Below are 22766 nucleotides of genomic sequence, written 5' to 3' on the forward strand. Positions count from 1 at the left end.
GCGGGGTGCGTGATGCGCCGGCGCTCGGCGAGAATTCCTGCATTCGGCGAGAAGATGGGTAAAACGAAGACACGGAAGGCTGGATGGACATATCTTGGAAGTATTCGGATTGTCACAGAAACATCGTTTCACAGAGACGAGCCAAACAGCAACATGTTCGGGTCGTTTGAAGTCGGAATTTCGGCCACCCGAGGACATGTGAACCAGCGATACGCCCAGCTGATGAGCAGCCGAGATGACCTTGCCGACCTTTACGACCGCCATGACCAGCGACGCTCAGCTGTCTGCAAGACGGCCGCCGAGCAATGTCACTTCTTAGGCAACTGATTCGTGGAAGCACCCGCTGGTCTTCCTCTAGAAGATTGGACATAGCAATTCCCGCGCGACGGCCGTTCCATTCAATGTTCCGACCTCACTACACGAACGTCTTTCCCGGCGCCGAGATTGGGTCTTCACGCCAACGGATCGAGATTGAGAATCCAGCGACTGAGGAAATCATATGTACTGTCGATGCAGCATCACCAGCCGACGTCAACGCTGCCGTAACCGCCGGAATGAAAGCTTTCCAATCGGGTATTTGGGCCAACAAGGACGTCAACCACCGTTTCGACGTCTTAATAAAGCTCGCGGACATGCTCAAATCACGCATGTCAGAATTTGCAAAATGTGCAACCGTTTCTGATGGAAATTTAAAATGACATGCTGACAAGTAGCACAGACGAATCCCTCCAAACAGGCCGCCCAATCCGCGAGATGAACGCTCAACTCGCCCGGCTTCCGGAATGGCTAACATACCACGCCTCACTTGCTCGAACCCATACAGGACGTATCCCACCTTTCAAAGGGAAGATGCTCAATACGCTGACATATTCCCCTCTCGGCGTCGTCGCGCAGATAACCCCATGGAACCATCCACTCCTGATTGCGATCAAGAAGATTGCACCGGCGTTGGCGGCGGGGAATAGTGTGGTGGTGAAGCCGAGTGAGTTGGCACCTGTGAGTGTTCTGCTCTTTGCGGAGATGGCACTCGAGGCGCGGATTCCGGAGGGTGTGTTGAACGTTGTCTGTGGTCTCGGCGCTGAGACTGGAAAAGCACTCTGCGAAGACTCACGGATTGCAAAGATCGATTTAACAGGTGGCACAGAGACTGGACGTGCGGTCTGTGCTGCTGCTGGAAAGAACCTGATCCCTGTCACAGCCGAGCTTGGCGGAAAGACGCCAGTTCTGGTATTCCCCGATATCGAGGTAGAACGCGCAGTGAAGGGAGCGTTGTTTGCCTCTTTCATTGCGGCGGGGCAGACATGTGTCACCGGCTCCCGTATCATCATACACGAAGATATCTACGACCAATTCGCTGCATCCTTCGTCGCCAAAGCAAACGCACTCAGAATCGGTGATCCACTCGACACGAAGACACAAGTTAGCACAGTCATCAACCGCGCCTCCATCGACCGCTGCCAACGCTTCGTCGACCAAGCCCTTTCCGAAGGCGGGAAGCTCCTCTGCGGAGGTTCCCCCGCTCCCGTCAACGGCAAAGGCCACTTCTTCCAGCCAACGGTAATCGAAGTCACACCCGAAATGGCTTTGGCAAACGAGGAAGTCTTCGGCCCTGTCATTGCCCTTATCCGTTCCCCTTCCCCTGCCCACATGCTCGCCACCGCAAACTCTACCCCCTTCGCCCTCGGCGCCGCACTCTGGACTTCATCCCTCTCCCTCGCCCACTCTGTCTCTCAACAACTCGACGCAGGGTTGGTGTGGGTCAACACCCACCACAACAATGATCCGAGTAGTCCGTGGGGTGGGTGGAAGGACAGTGGGATGGGGAAGGAGAACGGGGTGGAGGCTTTTGAGGGGTATTTGAAGTGTAAAAGTACAGTTGTGAATTGGGGTGAGGCTGGGGGGGTTGATTGGTTTGAGGACAATAAAGGGGCGAGGTATGGCTAGACCTGCAACTACGGTATGCCATTGCTTCCGGTAGAAAGTGGTAAATTCATCGAGTTACGGTATGTTAGGGTATATACACTGTGGCTACTTCTTTCCATACGTAGCAGTCAACCTCTGCACAAGATAATCGAGTGTGTTAATCCTCTCATACTTCTTCTCCTTGCCATTCCTAAACGTCCCCTCCAACGCCTCAATCTCCGTCTCGTAGTTCGGATTCGCGAAGAACGCAATCGAATACCTTGCAGGATACACATCATTATCCGGTGAAGAGGCTGGAGCAACGACACGGTGTTCCGTTGACATGATTTTGTCATTGGACCAGCGTGCCAACAAATCACCCGCGTTAACGACGATCGTGCCGGGAATGGGTGGAGCGGCGATATACTGACCGGTAGGGGAGAGGACTTCCAGTCCGCCGGCTGAGTCTTGGAACAGGAGGGTGATGGTGCCGTAATCCGTATGCGCACCCGCTCGATTCGATTTATTTGCGCTGATCTGATCCTTCTTGACTGAAGGGTAGTGCAGAAGACGGAGATTATGGTCTTTCGCATCACAATGCTGATCAAACCAGCGGGGCTCTAAGCCCAGGCCAAGCGCGATGGAGGAGAGGACTTCGAGGTGGAGGGCGTGGCATTTCTCGAAGAAGTTTGTCATGGTGGATTTGAACTGCTCATCGTCTTTGGGCCAGCGGTTGGTGAATTCCTTGGGTGTGTCTGCGGGCATTTCTTTTCCGATTTCCATGGACTCCTTGATATCGGGATTGGCTTTCTTCAACTTCTCAATCTCGTCCACGGAAGCAAGACGTGATACACGCTCGCGTCCAGCAGTGACATATCCCCTATTCGACTCCGGCGTCATCCATTGTAACTCAGCTTTCTCCTCCGTTGGACGTGCGAAAAACCTTGCACTCTCCTCGAACGTCGTATTCACCACATCTTTCGAAAGGACCTTTTCCCAGCCTTTGAGGTAGATGAACCCTGAATTGACGAAGCCTGAGAGAACTTCCTGGGCGACTGTTTCCTTGGAGAGACGCGAGCCGGAGAAGAAGGGCTCGAAGTTAATGATGGGGATGTGGAAGGAGTCGGGGGAGGCGGAAGTTGCGCTGTTGATTACCTTGGCTGTAGCGACAGGGTTCACCGTGGGAGCTGGGTGAGCTTTCAGAAGGATACGAGTCACTCGAAACATCGTTGTCGTCGTTGAAGTGATTAGGTCGATGACAAGTCACTGAATTGCAAAAGACAAGATGTCTAGAGGCTCGGTAAGGATCCGACATTTGCGACTGCATCTTATCATCGTTTGCGCTGGGATCCCCCCGCCTCGATACGCCTACACGTGTCCTCGGATACCGTCGGCCAACCCGTCCGCACTGGCCGAGCCCCAAAACACAGATCAAATGACGCTGCGCTCTTTTCCCGAGAAACAACCAATATGTTTACCAGATCTGCCCTTCGACGAACACTGATGACAACCCAGCACCTCCACCCTCCTCCGATCTCCTCTCCTCTCCGCCAGATCTCCACCATGACTTCGAAGAGCCCAGTTGTCGACATCCACACCCATGTGTACCTCCCCCGCTACATGGACCTGCTGCGCTCCCGCTCCGAAGTCCCTCGTGTCCTCACCCTCCCCTCCGGGGACGAACGTCTCGTAATCCTCGCCGACGAAGCGAAACACGCATCCGATACTTCACAAGGCCGACCAATTGGGTCAGAGTATTATGACATTGCAAAGAAGATGGAGTTTATGGATCAGCACGGAATTGATATCTCGGTTATTTCCCTCGCGAACCCATGGCTGGATTTCCTGGGATTGGGACAAGCGGCACCGATGGCGAGAATGTTGAACACCGATATCGAGAAGATCTGTGCTGAATCAGACGGGAGACTCTTCGCCTTCGGAGTTCTTCCGCTCGTTGAAGACTCCCTAGCCGCCTCTACCTGCGTGAAAGAGATCGAAACCATCACATCCACTTTCCCCCACATCCGGGGCATCATCCTCGGCTCCCGCGGTCTCGGCCACGGTCTCGACGACCCCGCCCTCGACCCAGTCTACTCCGCCCTCGAAGCCTCAGGGCTCATGATCTTCCTCCACCCGCACTACGGCACCGGAAACGAATCATTCGGGCCCCGGAGTAACGGGCACGTACTCCCCCTCGCCCTAGGATTCCCGTTCGAAACCACAACCTCGATCGTCCGCCTAATCCTGTCCGGCGTCCTCGACCGATTCCCAAACCTCCGCATTCTCCTCGCCCACTCCGGTGGAACACTCCCTTTCCTCGCTGGACGGCTGGATAGTTGCGTCGCGCACGATCCACAAGTCGCTTCACGTCTCAAACTCAAACCGTCAGAATACCTGATGAAGATGTGTTATGACGCTGTAGTGTATCATGAGGTTGGACTCAAAGCGACGACGGAGTTGGTGGGCGAGGGGAGGGTTATGTTTGGGACTGATCATCCGTTTTTCCCGCCGTTGAAGGGCAAAGACGGGGAGGAGTGGATGAGTGTTACGACGAATTCTGCTGCTGTGAAGGCTGTGCTTGGAGAAGAGGGAGGTGAGGGGGTTATGGGTGGAAATGCGGTGAGGATCTTGGGATTGGATAGATGACATTTACATTAAAGGAATTCACGGAAGCTGCAGACGATCCGTCGGAATGTATCAGGGTTCCTCGCAACGATCGTGAAATTGAAAGCAGATGCAGACTGTTCAAGAACTACCAGCCCTGAAATGTCTCTTTTGAATTTTCCGAGAAAAGAGGCCGGTCGGCTCAATTTACCCTCGGCGCGCAACTCCTTCATTCCCCACGACCGCCGTTTGCAAATCATCGACGGCGCGTTGCAGCAGATCAATTGACAACATGGATGTCTCCGCGCACCTCATACGCCTCCAGCTAGCCACCCTGGAATCCCTTGGCATTAATATTCCTTGGCCTCCTTAACCTCCAATTGCGATCGTAGACCAAGCTCCAAGCACCAAACGACCATGACTCCTCCGAGAAAGCACCGCACCTTCAGCTTCAGCAATCCAGAGGCGGCACTGGCTGCACCGGATCACGTCGCGAAACCGTCGCATGCTTCGTTTGATCATGAACGACCAGTCTTAACGGAGGAGGGGAGGCACGAGATGGAGCAAGGTTAGGTATTGCTCGATCGGAATTGTGTGATGTGTTTCTGACGATGATGCATTGTAGCCCGGGAGCATCATGAAGAACGTCGACAGAGGCTTATTCAGGACGCGACGATGGCGAATGAGCACTACCGCTCTCACGCGGTAGGGTCGTCGTCGCAAGCGCAGCACGAGAAACCGTCGTGGTTTAAGCGTTTCTTTGGGTGGTGTTTCTATAAACAGTCTAGCTGACAGGTGCAGAACCGGAGGAGGAATGAGCTGCATCATGTATTCAAGGAGCACCACTACCTATACCCTCACACCATACCAATATACCATCTACCCCCTCACAAATAGATCCTCCTCAGATCCTTCGGCGTAGTGATACTCTTACACTGCGGACACAACTTCTGGAAACTCCCCAAACACTGCAACCAACACTCCTCGCAGAAACAATGATAGCACACGACGCTGATGACTGGGGTTTTGTAGGGGCCTAGGCAGATGTTGCAGCGATAGGCGTGTTGGGATTGGGATTCGAGTTCGTGGATGCGGGTGCGGAGGGAGTGGAGGAGGAGGTCGGTGGCGGCTAGGTTGGTTGGGTTTGTGGGTGTTGTAGTGGAGGTTGAGTGATCTTTCCAGCCTGGGGGTTCGATCCAGGCTGTTTCCATTACGTCCACATCAACCTCTGGCTCTTGACCCTCCGACACGCCCAGCGCGTCTGTCTCCACCACAGCATTGACCACCTTCAAACTCTCCTCCCCATACTGCGCCTCCCCATAAACAACCTCGTCATCCCCATCAATATCAACCTCAACATCATCCTCCCCATCTCCGTCTCCACTTGCTTTGGAAGCACTCCCAGTCGAAGCCAACTGCACATGTCCACTCCCCTCCATCAACGCAGTCGCACGCACCCGACTCTGTCCAGCCCACGAGTACTCCTCCCCCCATCCATTCCGATCCCTCTCCCTTCGTTCCGCTTCCCGTCGGGTTTCGAGGCAGATCTCGACGTGTGCGGAGACATCTTCGAGAGATCCAAAGACCGGTATGGAGCAGATTGGACACGTGCTTGCCGCGGTATCGGGTTCATCGTATTCCTTCGCAGCATTCCTCGCTCGCGTCAACGCTTCCGTTTTCCGTCTTTTCCGGTTGCGGCGTACGGTGGTTAACAGCCCCTCCGCTTTCGCATCCGCTTTAGCGCACCGTCTCGTCCCAGCCAGCGTTGTCGTAACGTCCTTGACCTTCTTCCTCGCCACAGCAGCGGCACCTCGACGGTTAGTACCCATCACGGGCGCAGTATCGAACTTCGCGAGCTCCTCATCGTAGTGCGCATCAATCTCGGAAGTCGAGATGGAGAGATCACAGACTGGACATATCGTTTGCGGTACGATCTCGATCCCTGGCTGCGCACGGGGCTTCTTGATTCTGATCTTTAGGCCGGTTGATCTGCTCTTTGTCAGCACAGCGCAATAGCATGCGATAAAAGGGCATACTCGGACGGCATCTTTGCACCTCAGGACATTCTTTCGAACCTTCAGGCGATCTGTATTGTCGATGGATGGGTTGACGTACCCACGCATTGTGCACAGACAGCCTGCGCCGGGGAGCACCCGTAGCTGCAACTAAAAAACCTTATGATAATGTGCCGCCCACGATAAGCAGATTAAGAATTGTCGATTTAAATTTAGCCAGTAGCTGTCCTGAGATGTATCCTATAACGCTGCCAATCCATGGCTAACTGCTGCAATATCGTCCTGTAGGCTGGTTCCTCCATGATCGCCTCGTTTATGAACTCGCACCCTCAATGAATGACCTCGCATCATCTCTCGTAATCACCGACACTCCAGAAACCTTATTGTTAAACGTAACACCATAGAATTTATCTCCAACCTCAATCATCTCCGGCCTGAAAGTCGTGCAAATAAATTGTCCGTGCTCGGACATTTCGTGCAGCATAGCCGCAACAGCAGTACGGTACTGCGCGTCCAAGTTTGCATCGATCTCGTCGAAGAGGTAGAAGGGTGCGGGATCACACTGTTGGATGGCGAAGATGAGGGCCAGGGCGCAGAGAGATTTTTGTCCACCTGAGAGCTGCTGGATGCGGAGCTGTTCGTCGCCCTTGGAGTTGAAGGATACGGCGATTGCCACACCGATGTAGTTCTCCACAGAGCTCTTTGCCCGCTGAGTTTCCTCGTCGTCACTCTCGTCGTCGTCATCCTGAGGCCTATCCACCTTGCGCTGCATAATTAAGCGACCCCTACCAGCCGGCACCAGCTTCTCAAACACCTCTGAGAAAGCCTTGGAAACTTGCCTGAACGTACGCTCAATCGCCTCATCCTTCCTCTGGTCAAGATGCGCAATAAGCTCCTCAATAGACTCCTGCGACCCATCGAGTTCCTCACGACGCTTCATGAGTTGATCACGTTGCTTAGTGAAGTTGTTGTACTGCTCAAACGCCTTCTTGTTGACGTGGCCGTACTTCTTCAAAGCCTCGTTGACCTTGTGCAGGCGCTTCACGATCACTTCAGACTTGATCTTGGTATACTTCTCGAAGGCTTCATCAGGCAAGACACCCAGATCGCGGATGTTCCGGTTGCACTCCCCCTTCTTCTGTAACAGCATTGTCCGCTTGCTCATGTTCTTCTCCATACCCTTGAGCTGCTTCTCAATGGCACGAGCATCTTCGGTCTGTTGCTGCTGGAGCTGACCCTTCTCAGCCTCACGATCATTCAACTCTGTCTTCGCCTCCTCAATCTGAGCCTCGAGCTCATCAGACTTATCCGCAAGCTCCGACACGACAGCATCAGCTTTCTTCAATTCGGCCTGCTGAGCATCCAATCCTCCCTGACCCGCAGGATCAACATCCTCGCTCACCAACTCATTCAACTCATCCCGTCTTAAATACAAGTTCGTTCGCAGCTTATCATCCACGATATTCTTCTTGGTCTCTAACTCAGTTCTCCGACCTGCAGCTTCGGTATAAGCACTCTTCGCCTCATCCACTTGTCCCGTCAACTCCGCAAGCTTGCGTTGTTCGGCAGCGGTCAGGGTAGACGTAAACGCCGTCCTCAACTCCGCCTGCAAACTCTCCAACCTAGAATTCAAGTGCGCAAGATCAGACTTCGCATTCGCATGGCTCTGCTCCTTCTTCACCAGAGCCTCGTTCAACGCAGACCCATTCCTCGTCTTGGTTGACAACTCATTCCTCATAGGCCCATACGAATCCTCCGCGGCCCTCAACTTCGCATCCGTGATCTGGATATTCGACAGTGCCTGCGTGATCTCCTGCTCCAACCTCTCCAACTCCTTCCTGACCTCATTCGCACGAACACTCTCCGCATCCAACACCGCACGCCACTTCCTAATGTTCTTCACGCTCTCCAACCTCGAACGGCGGGTATCGTGGTATCCACCCGTCAGCGCACCCTTCTTATCAGACCGGTCACCACCAAGCGTGATCGCATTCAACTGATGCGACCTCGCATACTGACTCGCCACATCCAAGTTCGGGCAGATAATTGTCTTTCCAAAAACCTGCCTAAACGCCTGCGAATATTTTTCGTCAAACTTCAATTTCTTGATCATGGGGATCGCATCGTTCGCGCCTTCGGGGTAATTCGCAGGTTTATTCCTCAGCCTGTTAAGGGGCATGAAGGTCAATCGTCCAGCCTTCTCCCTGTTCAAGACCTCGAGGACACGAGAAGCCGTGGTGTCGGTATCAACAACGACATGGAACAATGAGGCACCGGCCGCCACCTCAACCGAAGTCTTGTACCGATCCTCAACCTCAAACAAATCGCACAACGGTCCATACACCCCCGGAATAGAGTTGTTGGCAATGATCCTCCTCACACTTGCCAAACCCAACGAAGTATTCCGATCCATAGCATGATTCAAATTTCGCTCCGCCTTTTCCATCTCCGACCGCGCGTTCGACACAACATCCCCCAACCTCGCATCCTCACGCCACAACTCCTTCCTCCGATCATCAAGCTCAGCACGCACATTCTTCGCCTCCTCGACATCCTTCCTCAACTTCGCCATATTATCTTTCCGTCCATCAAGTTGTTGGCGGAGAGATTTGATGGAGGCAGCGACTTCGTCGCACTGTCTCCGCAGATCATCGACGTCGGATGCAAGAGTTTGTTCTTGTTCAGTACGGCGAGCGAGGGTTGATTGGACTTCTTGGATTTCGGTGTTGAGCCACTGGTCGCGTTCGCGTTTATTGCTGAATTGTGCGTTGCGGCCTTGTTTGGCGTACAAACGCTGCAACTCGCCATCGACCTCATCCAATCGTGACTTGGCCTCGGTTTCAGCGCCCTTTGCCTCGGAGTACTGCGGCAACAAATCACTGAGCTCAGCTTCCGCAGTCTCGATTTCCGCCTCGATTTCGCTGAGCTCCTGCGCGTGTTGTTCACGACGTTCGTCTGCGCCTTCTCGTCCTTCCTGTAGCTCGTTTACCGCAATCTCAAGCTGCGCTCTCTTCCTCACCGCCTCCCTCTTCTCCTCATCCAACTGCTCCTTCTCCACACTCAGGGCATTCAGCCTCTGCCTAACCCCGGCAATCTCCCCTTCCAATTCCTGGATCCTCTGTTCGCGTTCGATGAAGATTTCTCTTCGGTCTTCGTTCGCGTTGACATTGTTTGCGCGGTCTTCTTCGAGTTCTTCGAGGGCTAGGTTTACTTCTTGTTGTTCGCGTACGTAGATGGTGTATTCGAGACACCGCCGCTCACGGTCCTTTTCCTGGAACCCACGTAACTCCTCCTTCTCTTCTTCGAGTTCAGACAGGCGTTCCTCAATATACTTCAACAACTCATCAATCTTCTGCCGTTTCGACTCCGTCTCCTCCATAATTTTCAGCGACTCCGACCTGCGCTGTTCGTAGACCTGCGTACCAGCGACTTCTTTTAGGAGTTGGAGACGCTCATGATCCTTCGCGTTCGTCAAACTCGTAATCCGACCCTGCGGGACGATATAATACGGATTCGACCTCGAGAAACCGGCGGACTCCAATAAATTCATCACGTCACTCTTACTCGCCGTCTTCCTATCCAACGAATACTCATCCTTCTTCAACCCAATCGTTCGCCTCAACACAACCTCATCCCTCCCCGTCGGAAAGCGATTATCCGAGTTGTCAAAGATAATCTCTACATATGCTGACATCACCGCTGTCCCTGAGCCCTCGTGGAGGAGGGATTGCCGTTCTTCGCGGGACATGTGGGTGTAGGCATCGGACAAGACAAACCGGATTGCGGCGAAGAAGTTGGATTTTCCGGAGCCGTTGCGGCCGACGACGACATTGTGGCGCGCGCTGAAGGGTTCAATGACGGTCTGTTCTTTGTAGGATTTGAACCCTTGAATGATGATCTATGTGAAGTGTTAGGGGATGCGACGGCGACATTGACGCGTGTTGGGGCGGGGATACCAACCTGTTTGATGTGCATTGCGACCGAGGCCCTTGAGGGACGTCAACGACACGAGTAAAGAAGATGAACTGTCGAACGCGACGACGACGGACGAAACGGACGGGGTATATGATGGGACGAAGGCGGTCAACGTACTCTGGCTTGTGGGGAGCCTCCTCGATGCGCGTTGCTGCCGGCGTCGCGTCCGTCCCTAAATTACCGTGCACACAGTCCTTTGAAAAGAGACGTGTATAGACAATGTGAAGCAGCGTAATATGAGTCGAAAATGGATTGGAATTGCCTACTACCTCGAGGAGATAATCTGTGTATCGCCTCCTCCCCGACTAACAAAATGCTGTCGGTTCTCGCCTTAGGGTGTGCGAAAAAGTTGGGTTACGTCAATTCAACGTGAACAGTCCTCGATTGATTCTTGCCACCTCTATTTTCTCTCGGATCCGTTCACCATACCATTCAGCAAGCGACGAACGACAATGTCCGAGGCTGCACGAATCGACGACGCTCCCGCTCCTTCCACAGAGTACGCAGCTGCCCGTGATCCGCAATTCACCTACGTCGACCAAATTGGCTACCAGCCCGAGGAAGTCGCTGAGCTCTCGGACGATGACGACTATGACGAGGACGAGGAGGAAGATGACTTCTACGAGGATGATCTTAACGACGCGGACTGGGGAGAGGGAGGCAAAGACTTCACAAAAGCCTACAACCGTCAACGACAACTGGTAGCTGTGGCAAACCAGCAAGCACCAGGCTACACAGCTCCCCGAACAAACACCCAAGTCCCACAAGCCGCTGCAGCTCCAACAGCAACCGCCCCCAAGGCTGCCACGCAAAATGAAGAAGTCGCACTCTCCAAACTCGCATCCCGTATCAACCTCAACGAATCATGGGGCGGTAAAGCCTCTGGCGGTGGAGACCGCCAAAACGCAACTGACAAAGCCGACCGTGCGACGTCGGAACAGGTGTTGGACCCACGTACCCGCATGATTCTGTTGAAGATGATCAACCGCGGCATCGTATACGAAATCAACGGATGTATCTCGACGGGAAAGGAAGCGAACGTCTACCACGCCACCACCGAATCCGGGGAACACCGCGCAATCAAGATCTACAAAACCTCCATCTTGGTTTTCAAGGATCGTGATCGATACGTGAGTGGTGAGTACCGGTTCCGACACGGTTACTCAAAGCGGAACCCGAGAAAGATGGTCAAGGTCTGGGCAGAGAAGGAGATGAGGAACTTGAAGCGTCTATACAGTGCCGGTATCCCGTCTCCTGAGCCGATCTTGTTGAAGTTGCATGTATTGGTGATGGCATTCCTCGGGAACAAAGCCGGCTGGGCATACCCCCGCCTCAAAGATGCCGTCGTTCCCGACGAGGAATACCAAGACCTCTACGACCAGCTCTGTCGCCTCTACCGCATCATGTACCAAGTCTGTCACCTGGTTCACGCAGATTTATCAGAATACAACATCCTGTACAAAAAGGGAACGGGGCTCTATATCATCGACGTCTCTCAATCGGTCGAACACGACCACCCCCGCTCCTCCGAATTCCTCCGCATGGACATAACCAACATCACAGACTACTTCCGCCGCCGTGGCGCCTCTACCCTTCCCACCAAGGTCCTCTACGACTTCATCACGGACCCGAACCACCCTACAACCCACCCCGAAATGCAAGCCATCCTCGATGATTTACATCAGACGCTTGAACATGAGGAAGAGGGTGCGAGGGTGAAGAGGGAACGGGATGAGGTTGTTTGGGAACAGAGTTATATTCCGCAGACGTTGGAGGAGGTTTATGATTACGAAAGGGATGCGGATATGGTTGCGGCGGGTGAGGGTGGAGGTCTTATCTACAAAGATCTCGTTAAACTGCCTGAGCAGGCTCAGTCGTCTGCAGCTGTGGTAACGAAGGAGGATGCGAAGAAAACTGCTAAGAAGGAGGCGAAGAAGGAGGTTGCCAAGGACGCGTTGCCGAAGGAGGAGGAGGTGACGGATGGGGAGGAGGTTGTGGTTCTGGCTCCCCGAGCACCTGCCATCATCAAGAACAAGGACACGGACCCTGCTTCCAAACCCGCCGTCAAATTCACCCCCGATACCAAGAAGGAATCAGTCACAGACGACGCCTCCTCCGAAGCCGACGCCGAGGATGATTCCGAAGCCGAAGACGAATACGACGCCGTCTCAATCGACGACACTTCCTCCGACTCAGACTCAGACTCCTGGGTGGAGCGCCCCGCCGCCGAACCGAAAGGCAAACGCTTCCAAGACAAAGACGAAAAGAAGGAACGTAAGAAAGCCGCGAAGGACGAGAGAGCGGAGAAGAGGAAGACGAAGTTGCCGAAGAAGGTGAAGAAGGCGAAGATTAAGCAGAGTAGTAAGAAGAAGTAGATGATATGAGAACATTAGGGGTTAAGTTTGGGTAGCTAATGAGGTGCTTAAACATTACGAACCAGAATGAAAGTGTGAGATTGCCAGCCAGAGTTGCGTGCCTCCGTGCCTACTGGGTAGGTAGGCTTCCCACGCTCCGACCGCTTTGCGCATGCACGAATAACCTGCCGAGCACGTAACTGGATAGACCAGTATAGCTGGAGGCTGAGAGTACAAAGTAAAGACGGCCATGGAATGACGAAGCCTCGAGCAATCGATTGGTACTCTTGGATCTTGTGTAGCATGTTTCCCCTTGAAGCTGCGGCAGCTCAAAGTGTCTTCGATGCTGGCGCATGGTAATGCATATATTCGCATCGACGTGCATAAAAACACCGAGAACAATTCTTTCAGTTCAAGAAGATCAGAGAAGCCGAAATTGACGAACCTCTGCCGCAAAACAGGTGCCCTGAAGCTCCCCCTATCAAATGACCCCCTACGGCGCTTCCTTAGTGGTTTCTAGAAGGAGTTATGCTGCTATGACCTCAAGCCGACTCCCAGTATGATCTGATAGATCGAGGCGTTGAGACCGGAAGCAGAGCCACTACGTGATTGTTAAGGATCCATATGATCATTTTGAGCCCTTACTCGACCTCCTATGTCTTTATCTGCCTTGTTTATAGCGTGACCAGACCTTCGCCATCGTTGCGCGGATCCGGACTCTTTGCCTTCAAATTCCCACGCTGCAGCGGCAGCTAAACAGGCGTCAAAGACCATTGTATACACCCCCACTCCCCCTGCACTGAGCTGATTACTGACTGAGGTCAGCACTCCTCGGAATCGAACGCGATGGCATTGCTAGGTAAGAATGTAAGCTGAGATGTACGTAGTGGAGTTTTGCATACCATAAGAGATGCGGAAATACGCGGAGGAGAGATAAAAGGGACGTTATCTGTCGCTTTTAAATTTCTTTACTGCAAAGTCCTACATCCATTATTCTCACATACTCCATCTGATTTCTCCACACCAGGCACACAACTATCGCACGCTCAAGAGCTCATTTCATTGACCAGACAGAAGTAGACTGGCAGTAAAATGAAGGACATGGGGTATAGCAATATATAATGTACTCTCAGCCTTCTCTAATGCTCATTGTCTTTTACACTGTAAAGGCACCAGGTCCGTACTTCTCCTTCGCCCCCTTAACCGTAAACTCCTCCTCATCAACCCGATCTGTAGGCCTCTCCGTACACGGCTCATGCACCTCCCCATTCCTCTCACTCTTCAATTCCTCCTGCTCATCGTTCTTCGTCTGCCCAGCACCAGCCTTCTCAACAACGGCGGCATCAGCAACAACCTCCCCACCCTCCCCCTCACTCGCCTCCCCCTCCTCCAAACTCCCATCAACACTATGCCCAAACACGCTCTGTGCATCCCATCTCTTCTTCACTGCACGAACCCTCTTCCATCCCTCCCCGCCTCCGAAATACGTCTTTCCAACTTTCTTGGCGTTACGAGTGCACTCGTAATTCCTGTACTTCGCGCCGGAGCTAAATGGCGAGAGCGCATCTTCCCACTCGTTCATCGACTGCTCCTTCGCAGCGGTTTCCAAAGCATCAGTCCAATTCGTCCAATACTGGAGCGAGATACGTGCGGATTCGGTATGAGGATACGGCCCCTTCTCTGTCCCACGCGTCTTGAAACTCGCTCCATACGCCTCAAACTGCATCACGGCTTCTTTATCCTTACAAAGTCTGTCATAGATGGCTTGGCGACCCTCAGGCCCGAGTTGATGCGGTGCGTAGATGAAGTCAGATTTCTTCTTGGAGTAAGCAGGTTCTTGGAGTTCCCACATCTTTGTAGCGGGCTCGGCTTCTTCTTCGTATTTCGCGGTGTTGGTGATGTGGGGGTCTTCGAGGGATAACTTTGTGTTTGCCTCGGCTGGAGGACAGTGAACGAAGTCCATGTGGAATGGTTCGAGGGTGCCATCGAGGAAAGGACACTCGCGGAGAAGTTTGACTGCCTCAGTGGGGGTACCAAGGAACTTTCCTTGGAATACGGCGGGGGAGTTGCCGACGAAGGTCAACTGCGTTGTCAACCGCTCGTCCATGTCCGGCAAGTTGTTCTCGTACGCCTCCATGATCTTCAGCGACTGTTCGAAGGGATACTCAACTCGAATCACGGTCAACATCTCCGGAACCTTGACGAGACCCAACTCCAACTCGGTCACGGCTCCGACCATTCCACCGCCTGCTCCTCTCAAAGCCCAGAAAAGCTCTTTCTCGTCGCCGGTGGAGTCTTGGCTGACGCGAATCACTTTCCCGTCGGCCGTGACAAGGGTAGCAGCAAGGAGGTGATCTGATGCAAGACCGAACTTCCTCGCCAAGAACCCGTAACCTCCACCCAACACAAGACCAGCAGCTCCAACAGTGGGACACACACCAGCCGGGAAGTCTAAGCCGTAGCCCTTATCAGGATACTCCTTGTTCAACTGACCGATCCGGTGGTAGAGTTTGCCAGTCTTGATCCCCGCCCCCACCTTAACGACTGCCCCGTGCTCCTCATTACCCACTCCCTCTCCAACAGCAACAGGCTCGATGTGGTTGATAGCCGAAACATCCACAACAACCGCATCTGTCTCACAACTCAACCCCTCATACGAATGCCCTCCACTCCTAACATTAACCCTCGGCTTCCCCCCAACCGCATCCCTCGCATCCCTATAAGCCTTCATGACGGCTTGTACATCGTCCGTGTTCATACAATATGCGACAGCAAGTGGTTCATGGTTGCTTACGCGCTTACCGGGCAGAATCCGGGCGCGGTGGTAGGTTAGGCCGGCGGGCGGCATGTGGGTGTTGGTGGTGTTGAGGATGTCGCGGGGGTTTGGGAGGAGGGAGGGGGTGTTGGGGAGGGGACGGAGAATGAGATGACCGCTGAAAGATGTTGTGGCAAGGTTGAGGGATAGGGCGGCGGCGAAGATGTCGAGGGAAGTTGAGGGCTCGGGTTGAGGGATGATTGACGAAGCGGCGGTCCGCAGCGTGGTGGCAGCGGTTCCCAAGAACCTCGAGGCAGACTCGTGCACCTTCTCTGTCGTCATGGACAACTTCTCGTTCATTGTCTTTGCCACTTCATCCGGGTTGGGGCTCATGCCGAAGCTGGCTTTCCGCATAGCGGAGGCGGCGGAAGAGGCAGCTGTGGCGACTTTCTGGGCTGCGGAGTCGAGGAGGCCGAGTGTTTCTGCAGTTGACGGCTGATCAGGGCTCATAGCGAACGACATTGTTCTTGACCTTAATATTTTTGTGGTTGGGTATTGAGATTCTTAGATTCTCGATGATTTCGTCTCCGGATTTAAGGTGTGGAGCGATGCGCGTAAGCGGAGGTCAATCATGCCAATCGGGGGTGATGTCACACGACTGTCATAGGCCGACGATGTACATGAAACTTGTCAGGTTGTATTCAGACAATTCGTTGAGAAGTTCTGCTTGATGATTGTCTGCCGTTGGGCCTCCGTCGGGGTATGGGTATTCAAGGTATCGCTGGAGCTCTCGCTGGAGCTCCCCCAACCGAAGCCCCGGCACCGTCCTTCACTTGTTAAACGCCAAAACCTCGCTTAGATCCACATTACCGCCACTAAACACGATCCCAACCTTCCCGTTGACGCCATACTCCCTCCACGCCTCACTCAACACCACAGCCAACCCGACACACCCACTCGGCTCCACGACTAGCTTAAGTCTCTCCCATACGAGCCTCATCGCGCGTTTGACCTCCTCTTCTGTGACCGTAAAGACCTTTTCGGCGTGCTTCTGGATGATGGGAAAGTTGGTTTTGCCAACGGGGGTGCGGAGGCCGTCACAGACTGTCTTTAGCCCGTTTGGCTGGGATGGGACGCGAGTTCCGCAGGCGAGGCCTTGGGCGCAGTCATTGACCTCGTACGGCTCCGCTCCAAAAACCCTGACCTTCTTCCCGCCTACGCGTCCGTAGAGTTCCGGATCAGAGGCAGCGAGCGCACAGCCAGCCAACATCCCCCCACCGCCAACTGGAACAATAATCGCGTCCAACTCCTCCTCCTGCCCCACAAACTCCACAAATATGGTGCCCTGCCCCAAGATAATCCGTGGATCATCGTACGGAGGAACATATACCGCTCCCGTCTCCTCTTGCACCCTCGCTAATGTCTCCTCCCTCTCCAACGGCGGACAAAACGTGATCGTAGCCCCATACGCCGCAGTTGCCTCACGTTTTGGTACAGGTGAAGTATCCGGCATCACGACCCAACACTTCGCACCACTCTCTCTCGCAGCAATCGCGAGTGCCTGTGCATGGTTCCCCGACGAATGCGTACAGACACCACGCTTACGTTCTTCCTCAGATAACCGGGCTACGGCGTGCATTGCGCCTCGAATTTTGAAGGCACCGCCACGTTGGAGGGATTCGGCTTTGAAGACTAGGGTTGTTGGAGTGTTGTCGGAGAAGGTAGTGGTGGTTGAGGAAGGGGAGGAGACGAGGGCGGAGAGGGTGCGGGAGGCGAAGAGGGGTGTTTGGTGGATGAGGGGTTTGATTCGGTCGTACGCTGCCCAGACATTCTCCGGTACAAGGGCAAGGGCATCGTCGTTTGGCATTGCAAGAATAACGGATCACGCGGCGAAGTGCTCGAGGACAGCCGTCACTGCAACTCGCTGCAAGATCCCCCGGAGTGTGGGGCTCCCGGTTGCGCTTTCCCGACAAGAATGCCATGATGACGGAATTTGGCAGGAATAGCGGTGGCGAATGAGAGCTTAAACGTTAAGGTTATTTGGATCTCTTTGCTGGCAATCCTTTCGTTGCTCATCGCAGCTATCTACATCACCAGCGTCGAGGGATCAATCCACTTCAGCTCAAGCAATTACTTCACCCACTTCACTGTCCTCAAGTCTGTGTTTCCACATTGCATGTCCCTCGGCTACCTCACCTCCAAAATGTCCAAACTCTCTACGGTCGACTTCTTCGCAAATTACAACGGCCACCTCCTCTCCCACCTCTCCACCCTCCACACCCACCTCCGCTCCCAGAATCCCACGAGACCAATCGTTTTCTTCGCGGGTGATTCATCCCTCGACAATAAGCACTGGCTGTTTACAAAGGGAAAGTCAGATCCGGCGGCTTATCAAGATGAGAGGTGTGCGGGGCGAGCACCGGAGGCGTATGAGGGCGTGTTGGAGCCGGCACGGTGTATCAAAGACGTTGCATGGCATTTGAATAACGAAATCAACCCTGATGCTGTGGTACTGAATGCCGCAATTGAAGCCACGACACTGTCAGCGCGCTCCAAATTTTTGCTGGCACAAGACGAGTTCATCCGAGATAACATCACACCGAACGACTATCTCGTCGTCTCCGTCGGCGCAAACGATATCGTACTCGCTCCGTCAATGAGTACGATCACGCATATGGCGACGATGCTGCTCTCGCCTACAGCTCTGATCAACACTGGTCATGCTCCTGGTATGGGTTACTTCGTCCATATGTTCCGAGACGAAGTTGCCGCGTACGTGAACAAGCTCGTGAGCAAAACCAAACCCAAAGCAGTGGTAGTCTGCATGATCTACAACCCCGGCCCACCAATATCATCGGGCGGCTGGGCAGATCATTCCCTCCAAAAACTCGGATACGACAGCACTCCCGCAAAGCTCCAAGCTGCGATCGGGAAAGTTTATGAGTTAGGTACGAAGGAGATCAAGATTGAGGGCGTGAAGGTCGTTCCGTGTTTACTTGCGGATGCGTTGGATGGGACGGACGAGAGGGACTATGTGCAGAGGGTTGAGCCGAGCGTGGAAGGTGGGAAGAAGATGGCGGAGTTATTGGGGAGGGTTGTGAAGGAGGAGATGACGAGATAGCGAGGGCACAGTAGAAGGGAGCCTGAGGCGTATTTCAAGTATGAGTTCAATGGAGAACATACAACGAACGTCGTCAATCGTGAGCCGTAAGTCCCACGCATCCAGAACTCCACCACAACATTCGACGCCAAAGGGTTGGGCAGTCAGTTTGTTTAACACCCACAGATATAGCTGTAATGCATCGTTATGCTCGACCTTGATTGATAACCTTGATCGACTCAATGAACTGTAAGAGCTCTGTCAGATGTGGTGACTTGCCACGACTACTTATCGACGTCTACGTTGTGGGAATTCAATTATCATGATGCGCGGAGCTAGGGCTGCGGCGATGGTGAGCATTCCTTACGGCCCAAGACAAGGAAGACAAGCTTGAGAAGTACATAAGCAGAAGAAGTGTATTACTGCAGTCTCTCGATACCTTGTACACACCCTTAAACCCACCACCCCCCTCACTTACGGTACCCAGTTTTCCACGTCCTTATCTATAGAAGCTTTTTTAAACTGATCACCTGTTTGTCAATGACATGAGTATATTCCGTGTATAATTGACAAGAATATCAAGTCTAAAGGTCGTAGGCCCGTAGTGTGAGAAATTAGTCCACACCGAAATACTTCTGCACTGGTAGCGCAGCATCTTACAGTTGTCAAACGCAGGTTCGTAAATTATTCTACTCGAACAAGCGGTTTGTTAATGGTAAACTTTACCAGCCCCCTCTCTGGTCACATCATGCGTGAGAACAATGACGGAGCCGACGAGTGCGGCGGAGAACCGAACAAGGGTCCAGATAACACGGTCCGAGATCACACGACCCCATACACAGTTTACAGATGGGACTACGAGAGCTCGCTCCTATATAATGACCTCCTCGCATTGAGGAGACACTGTCAGTAACCCTGCCAATATGGTCAATGTCAGCTGGAACGAACGTCTGGACAAGCAGCTCACCGCAATGGTGAGGATGAAGCAGGCGTACAAAGACATCGCCGATGTTCTGAACGCTGGAAATCCGGACCTGGAACTCACGGAGAAGGACTGCAGGGATCGTTATGACAATCACTTGTGGACGTCTTCGCACTCGACGTTTACCACTGGTCAGCAGGAAATCTTGAGGAACTTCTTGAAGACGGCTCAGTCGGCGATCCAGGGAAAGACAGCTACGGAGATAGCTACCGAGTTCAAGAGGTTGGCTGAGACCGGTCAGCAAGACGAACATAAGGTTAAGAATGAAGATAATGTCAAAGAGGAGCATGGTGCTGGCCAAGCGAAGGGCGGGAAACGCAGCAATGGAGGAAAAGATATGGAGTCTGCAGCAGCTGTGAAGAAAGCCAAGAAAGGGTACGTCAAGTTCTGGAGAGGTTGCTGGCTCTGTACATAATTGCTTACATGTCCTTCAGTGCTATCACTAATGCCGGCCACGCAACCCCAACTCCTCCGGTCTCCCCGCCTTCGGCGAAGCGTGGCAAGGCCGCGCCCGGAACAACGCGCAAAAAGCCCGCTGTGTCTATTCAAAGGCCTTCAACGGCGACTGCAAAGAAGAATGCCCCGACTATACGCGATGAAAGTGATGAGAACTCTGTCACCCACACCAAAGAGTCAGAGGAGGAAGATGAGGCCGCGAAGAAAAGTACAGTCGTGAAGCAGGTGGTGACGAAACCGAAACCAACCACGACGAAGCCAACGGCCAAGTCTGCTCAGTCCGATATGACCAAGTCTATCGCGAAAGCGCCGGCGAAGACATCCGCCAAAACTCCTTTGGCCACCAAGAAGAGGAGCAAGGAGCATTATACGGATGAGGACAGTTACTCGGACGACAGCGTCGGAGCCAAGCCGCAACCAAAGAAGCCTAAAGGACCCGCAGCCAAGCCTTTGTTAGCAAGTGGTGAACCGAAAGGCAAGCAGGTCAAAACACCGACGTCAGCGGGGAAGACTGCGCCGGCTAAGAAACCTGTTGAGAAGCCCGTCACCAAACCCTCCAACGGCGGCCCCTTCAACTTGACGTCCTCAATGGAGCAAGTTGAAGCCAAGGTTATGGCGTTTCAGCAAGAACGGCTCGACAAGCAGAAGGCATCCTCTACTGTTCCGGAGCAGAGGGAGAGGACGGAGACAATTGGCAGGAGGTCAGTGACTGTCGCAATTAGCCCTGAGCCTGTTGGTGGGGATTATGCTCAGTTAGCGAAGGTTGCGGAGAAGCACGGGGATGACGATGAATCCGTTGAAGAAAGTCATGATGAGGAAGAGGAGGTTGGAGGAGAGGGTCGTGAAGGCGGCTCTCCAAAAGCTTCCGCTTCCTTCCAAATCTGCTTGACTTCAGCCGCAGGCGACACCTCAGAAGACAAGAAACCAGTGAGGAAGACTCGACCCTTCCTCGGCTACGAATCCGATTCAGACGGCGAACCCGTCTACCAAAAACGTCCAGGCTACCGTGCCCAACAAGCCCAAGAGCAATGGGACGCATTCGCCGGAAAAGACGTGGACCACTTCTCCCAGATCTTCAAGACCGAGGACGGCGATCAGGTTGTCGGAACTTACACCGTCGGAGATTTCGTGCTCATTCACACTTATGGTCCGGCAACCAACAAGACGTTGGAGGTCTGCGAGATCAAAGGGATCAGGCATAAGAGTGGGAAGGTTTATCAATTGCGGGTGAATATCTGTGCCCAGGTGTCTGAGCGGCGTGAGGTCGATGAGGAGAAGGAGTGGTGGCGGGGAAGTGGGGAGCATCTTTTGACGAAGGATGAATATTTCTTTCACTGTTCGCGTCTCGATAATGACGAGGTCCGCCCGTTCTTTATCCAAGATGTGAGAACGGGTCTGTGGGTGCCGCATGGCCCCGACGACGAAGATTTTGATCCCGTCAGTCAACATTACTACGCTCGCCAACTCCTCCACCCCGATGGACATCTCGAACCGCCCACAGCCGGGCTTCCGAAGAGCAAATGCGTTTGTGCCGAACCAGATTGTATTGATGTAGATATGTACAAGTGTATGAGTACGGGTTGTGATAAGGTTTACCATGTGCATTGTTTACCGAAGAATGAGGAGGGGTTGAATGAGTGTACGGGTTGTCACCAAATGGAAACGTTGCAGGTTATGCCGATCGGGGAGGGAGAGGGGATGAGGCAGCTGACGAAAGCTATGACTCCGCCGTCGGCTTAAGAAGGAGGCCAAAGTGGACGGAAATGCGGATCGCGGAGTAATATGGATATTGGTGCGCAGGAGGAGGACGAGGAGGAGGAGAGGATGAGAGGCGTCGCATACGTCTCTGCCTGTAGATTGTAGATTTACAGGGTATTGCTAATAGCTCAAGTCGTATCCCTACCCAGCCCAACAGCCCATACCCTCTCTTACCATCCGCTGCTTCAATACATCATCGACGTGTATCGCGCGGACTACGTAGTACTGCTGGTTGCAAAATGCTTGTCGCAGGGCCTAAAATCACCCCTGCGCGTCTGACATCGACACTCCAACAAAACGCGTCATAACTCCATCAATATGCCTCCTATGAAGCTGAGAGGAGCAGCCAAACAATCACTTCAGCTCAGGGCTTCAAGCCGCACCCCCAAACCCCCGCCTAGGCTCGAGGATGATTTGCGGTCAAGCCCCCCATCAAAACCACCCGCCAGGGTTAAACGTACCAAAACAGTCATTGATCTCGAAATCGAAGACCCAGCTCCTGAACTTGTGAGTCAATACGATGATTTCATGGTTCAGGTTATCGTTACTAGGGAGCCGAAATTTAGGTATGCCCAAGGACCCTTCATGGTCAACCCCCTGAAAGAATGGGACTTTGTTCAACCACTATTGCTCGATCTCGCCCTCGAGGAGTTGCGTCAGGACCCTGTGGTCAAAGAGGGCATCAACATTCACTCCCTTACTCCCTACATTCAATGGAAAGTTGTACGCGGTCGTTCCAAGGATGCACCATGGTGTCGACTACGGCACCCCCTCGACTGGGAAGCATTCATCGAGGCCGTCAACACTGAGCGTATGGTACCTAAGATCGAGTGGACAGCTTTCATTCAAATCGATACGCGCTTCG

The 22766-nt window shown here is 53.4% G+C and overlaps 12 protein-coding genes across 12 annotated transcripts; 7 read left to right on the plus strand and 5 right to left on the minus strand.

Moving 5' to 3' along the window:
- Window positions 1–401: 401 nt before the first annotated feature.
- Window positions 402–1944, plus strand: SAICODRAFT_56129 (putative aldehyde dehydrogenase family protein; the record flags this gene model as incomplete). Its single annotated transcript, XM_019169425.1, has 2 exons — window positions 402–666; window positions 719–1944. 2 exons carry the CDS (start codon window positions 402–404, stop codon window positions 1942–1944), a joined length of 1491 nt encoding a protein of 496 aa, XP_019024853.1.
- Window positions 1945–2028: 84 nt separating this feature from the next.
- On the minus strand, window positions 2029–3129 carry SAICODRAFT_24954 (Clavaminate synthase-like protein; the record flags this gene model as incomplete). Its single annotated transcript, XM_019166814.1, has 1 exon — window positions 2029–3129. The coding sequence occupies one exon, from the start codon at window positions 3127–3129 to the stop codon at window positions 2029–2031; it is 1101 nt and encodes a 366-aa protein (XP_019024854.1).
- A 336-nt stretch (window positions 3130–3465) lies between these two features.
- Window positions 3466–4548, plus strand: SAICODRAFT_55788 (uracil-5-carboxylate decarboxylase; the record flags this gene model as incomplete). The annotated part of the gene is made up of 1 exon (XM_019169400.1): window positions 3466–4548. The coding sequence occupies one exon, from the start codon at window positions 3466–3468 to the stop codon at window positions 4546–4548; it is 1083 nt and encodes a 360-aa protein (XP_019024855.1).
- Window positions 4549–4923: 375 nt separating this feature from the next.
- Window positions 4924–5298, plus strand: SAICODRAFT_6990 (uncharacterized protein; the record flags this gene model as incomplete). Its single annotated transcript, XM_019170515.1, has 2 exons — window positions 4924–5074; window positions 5132–5298. The coding sequence occupies 2 exons, from the start codon at window positions 4924–4926 to the stop codon at window positions 5296–5298; spliced, it is 318 nt and encodes a 105-aa protein (XP_019024856.1).
- Window positions 5299–5393: 95 nt separating this feature from the next.
- SAICODRAFT_6991 (uncharacterized protein) lies at window positions 5394–6553 on the minus strand (the record flags this gene model as incomplete). Its single annotated transcript, XM_019170516.1, has 2 exons — window positions 5394–6495; window positions 6543–6553. 2 exons carry the CDS (start codon window positions 6551–6553, stop codon window positions 5394–5396), a joined length of 1113 nt encoding a protein of 370 aa, XP_019024857.1.
- Window positions 6554–6834: 281 nt separating this feature from the next.
- On the minus strand, window positions 6835–10496 carry SAICODRAFT_6992 (chromosome scaffold protein; the record flags this gene model as incomplete). The annotated part of the gene is made up of 2 exons (XM_019170517.1): window positions 6835–10419; window positions 10482–10496. 2 exons carry the CDS (start codon window positions 10494–10496, stop codon window positions 6835–6837), a joined length of 3600 nt encoding a protein of 1199 aa, XP_019024858.1.
- A 452-nt stretch (window positions 10497–10948) lies between these two features.
- Window positions 10949–12871, plus strand: SAICODRAFT_55818 (Serine/threonine-protein kinase Rio1; the record flags this gene model as incomplete). The annotated part of the gene is made up of 2 exons (XM_019169402.1): window positions 10949–12385; window positions 12587–12871. The coding sequence occupies 2 exons, from the start codon at window positions 10949–10951 to the stop codon at window positions 12869–12871; spliced, it is 1722 nt and encodes a 573-aa protein (XP_019024859.1).
- Window positions 12872–13950: 1079 nt separating this feature from the next.
- Window positions 13951–14896, minus strand: SAICODRAFT_30047 (uncharacterized protein). The gene has a single exon (XM_019167573.1). The coding sequence runs from the start codon at window positions 14811–14813 to the stop codon at window positions 14007–14009; it is 807 nt and encodes a 268-aa protein (XP_019024860.1). The 5' UTR covers window positions 14814–14896; the 3' UTR covers window positions 13951–14006.
- Window positions 14897–16434: 1538 nt separating this feature from the next.
- Window positions 16435–17478, minus strand: SAICODRAFT_55740 (tryptophan synthase beta subunit-like PLP-dependent enzyme; the record flags this gene model as incomplete). The annotated part of the gene is made up of 1 exon (XM_019169393.1): window positions 16435–17478. A coding segment is annotated over one exon (1044 nt), but the record flags the coding sequence as incomplete, so codon positions are not given.
- Window positions 17446–18810, plus strand: SAICODRAFT_224354 (uncharacterized protein). The gene is made up of 2 exons (XM_019166572.1): window positions 17446–17548; window positions 17612–18810. Exon 2 carries the CDS (start codon window positions 17782–17784, stop codon window positions 18724–18726), a length of 945 nt encoding a protein of 314 aa, XP_019024862.1. The 5' UTR covers window positions 17446–17548; window positions 17612–17781; the 3' UTR covers window positions 18727–18810.
- An 818-nt stretch (window positions 18811–19628) lies between these two features.
- SAICODRAFT_24962 (uncharacterized protein) lies at window positions 19629–21883 on the plus strand (the record flags this gene model as incomplete). Its single annotated transcript, XM_019166815.1, has 2 exons — window positions 19629–20062; window positions 20122–21883. The coding sequence occupies 2 exons, from the start codon at window positions 19629–19631 to the stop codon at window positions 21881–21883; spliced, it is 2196 nt and encodes a 731-aa protein (XP_019024863.1).
- A 239-nt stretch (window positions 21884–22122) lies between these two features.
- On the plus strand, window positions 22123–22766 carry SAICODRAFT_224360 (uncharacterized protein). Its single transcript, XM_019166573.1, has 2 exons — window positions 22123–22408; window positions 22468–22766. Exons 1-2 carry the CDS (start codon window positions 22220–22222, stop codon window positions 22708–22710), a joined length of 432 nt encoding a protein of 143 aa, XP_019024864.1. The 5' UTR covers window positions 22123–22219; the 3' UTR covers window positions 22711–22766.

The sequence above is a fragment of the Saitoella complicata genome (genome assembly GCF_001661265.1).
Source record: "Saitoella complicata NRRL Y-17804 unplaced genomic scaffold SAICOscaffold_9, whole genome shotgun sequence".
In the NCBI taxonomy this organism is placed as follows: domain Eukaryota; kingdom Fungi; phylum Ascomycota; class Saitoellomycetes; order Saitoellales; family Saitoellaceae; genus Saitoella; species Saitoella complicata.

What these genes read in the sequence shown, in the direction of transcription:
- SAICODRAFT_224354 (XM_019166572.1), top strand. Translation starts at nt 17,782, where the DNA reads ATGTCCCTCGGCTACCTCACCTCCAAAATGTCCAAACTCTCTACGGTC.
- SAICODRAFT_30047 (XM_019167573.1), bottom strand. Translation starts at nt 14,813, where the DNA reads ATGGACTTCGTTCACTGTCCTCCAGCCGAGGCAAACACAAAGTTATCC.
- SAICODRAFT_224360 (XM_019166573.1), top strand. Translation starts at nt 22,220, where the DNA reads ATGCCTCCTATGAAGCTGAGAGGAGCAGCCAAACAATCACTTCAGCTC. An exon ending in AAGACCCAGCTCCTGAACTT is followed by an intron (nt 22,409 to 22,467) that starts GTGAGTCAATAC and finishes GCCGAAATTTAG; the next exon opens with GTATGCCCAAGGACCCTTCA.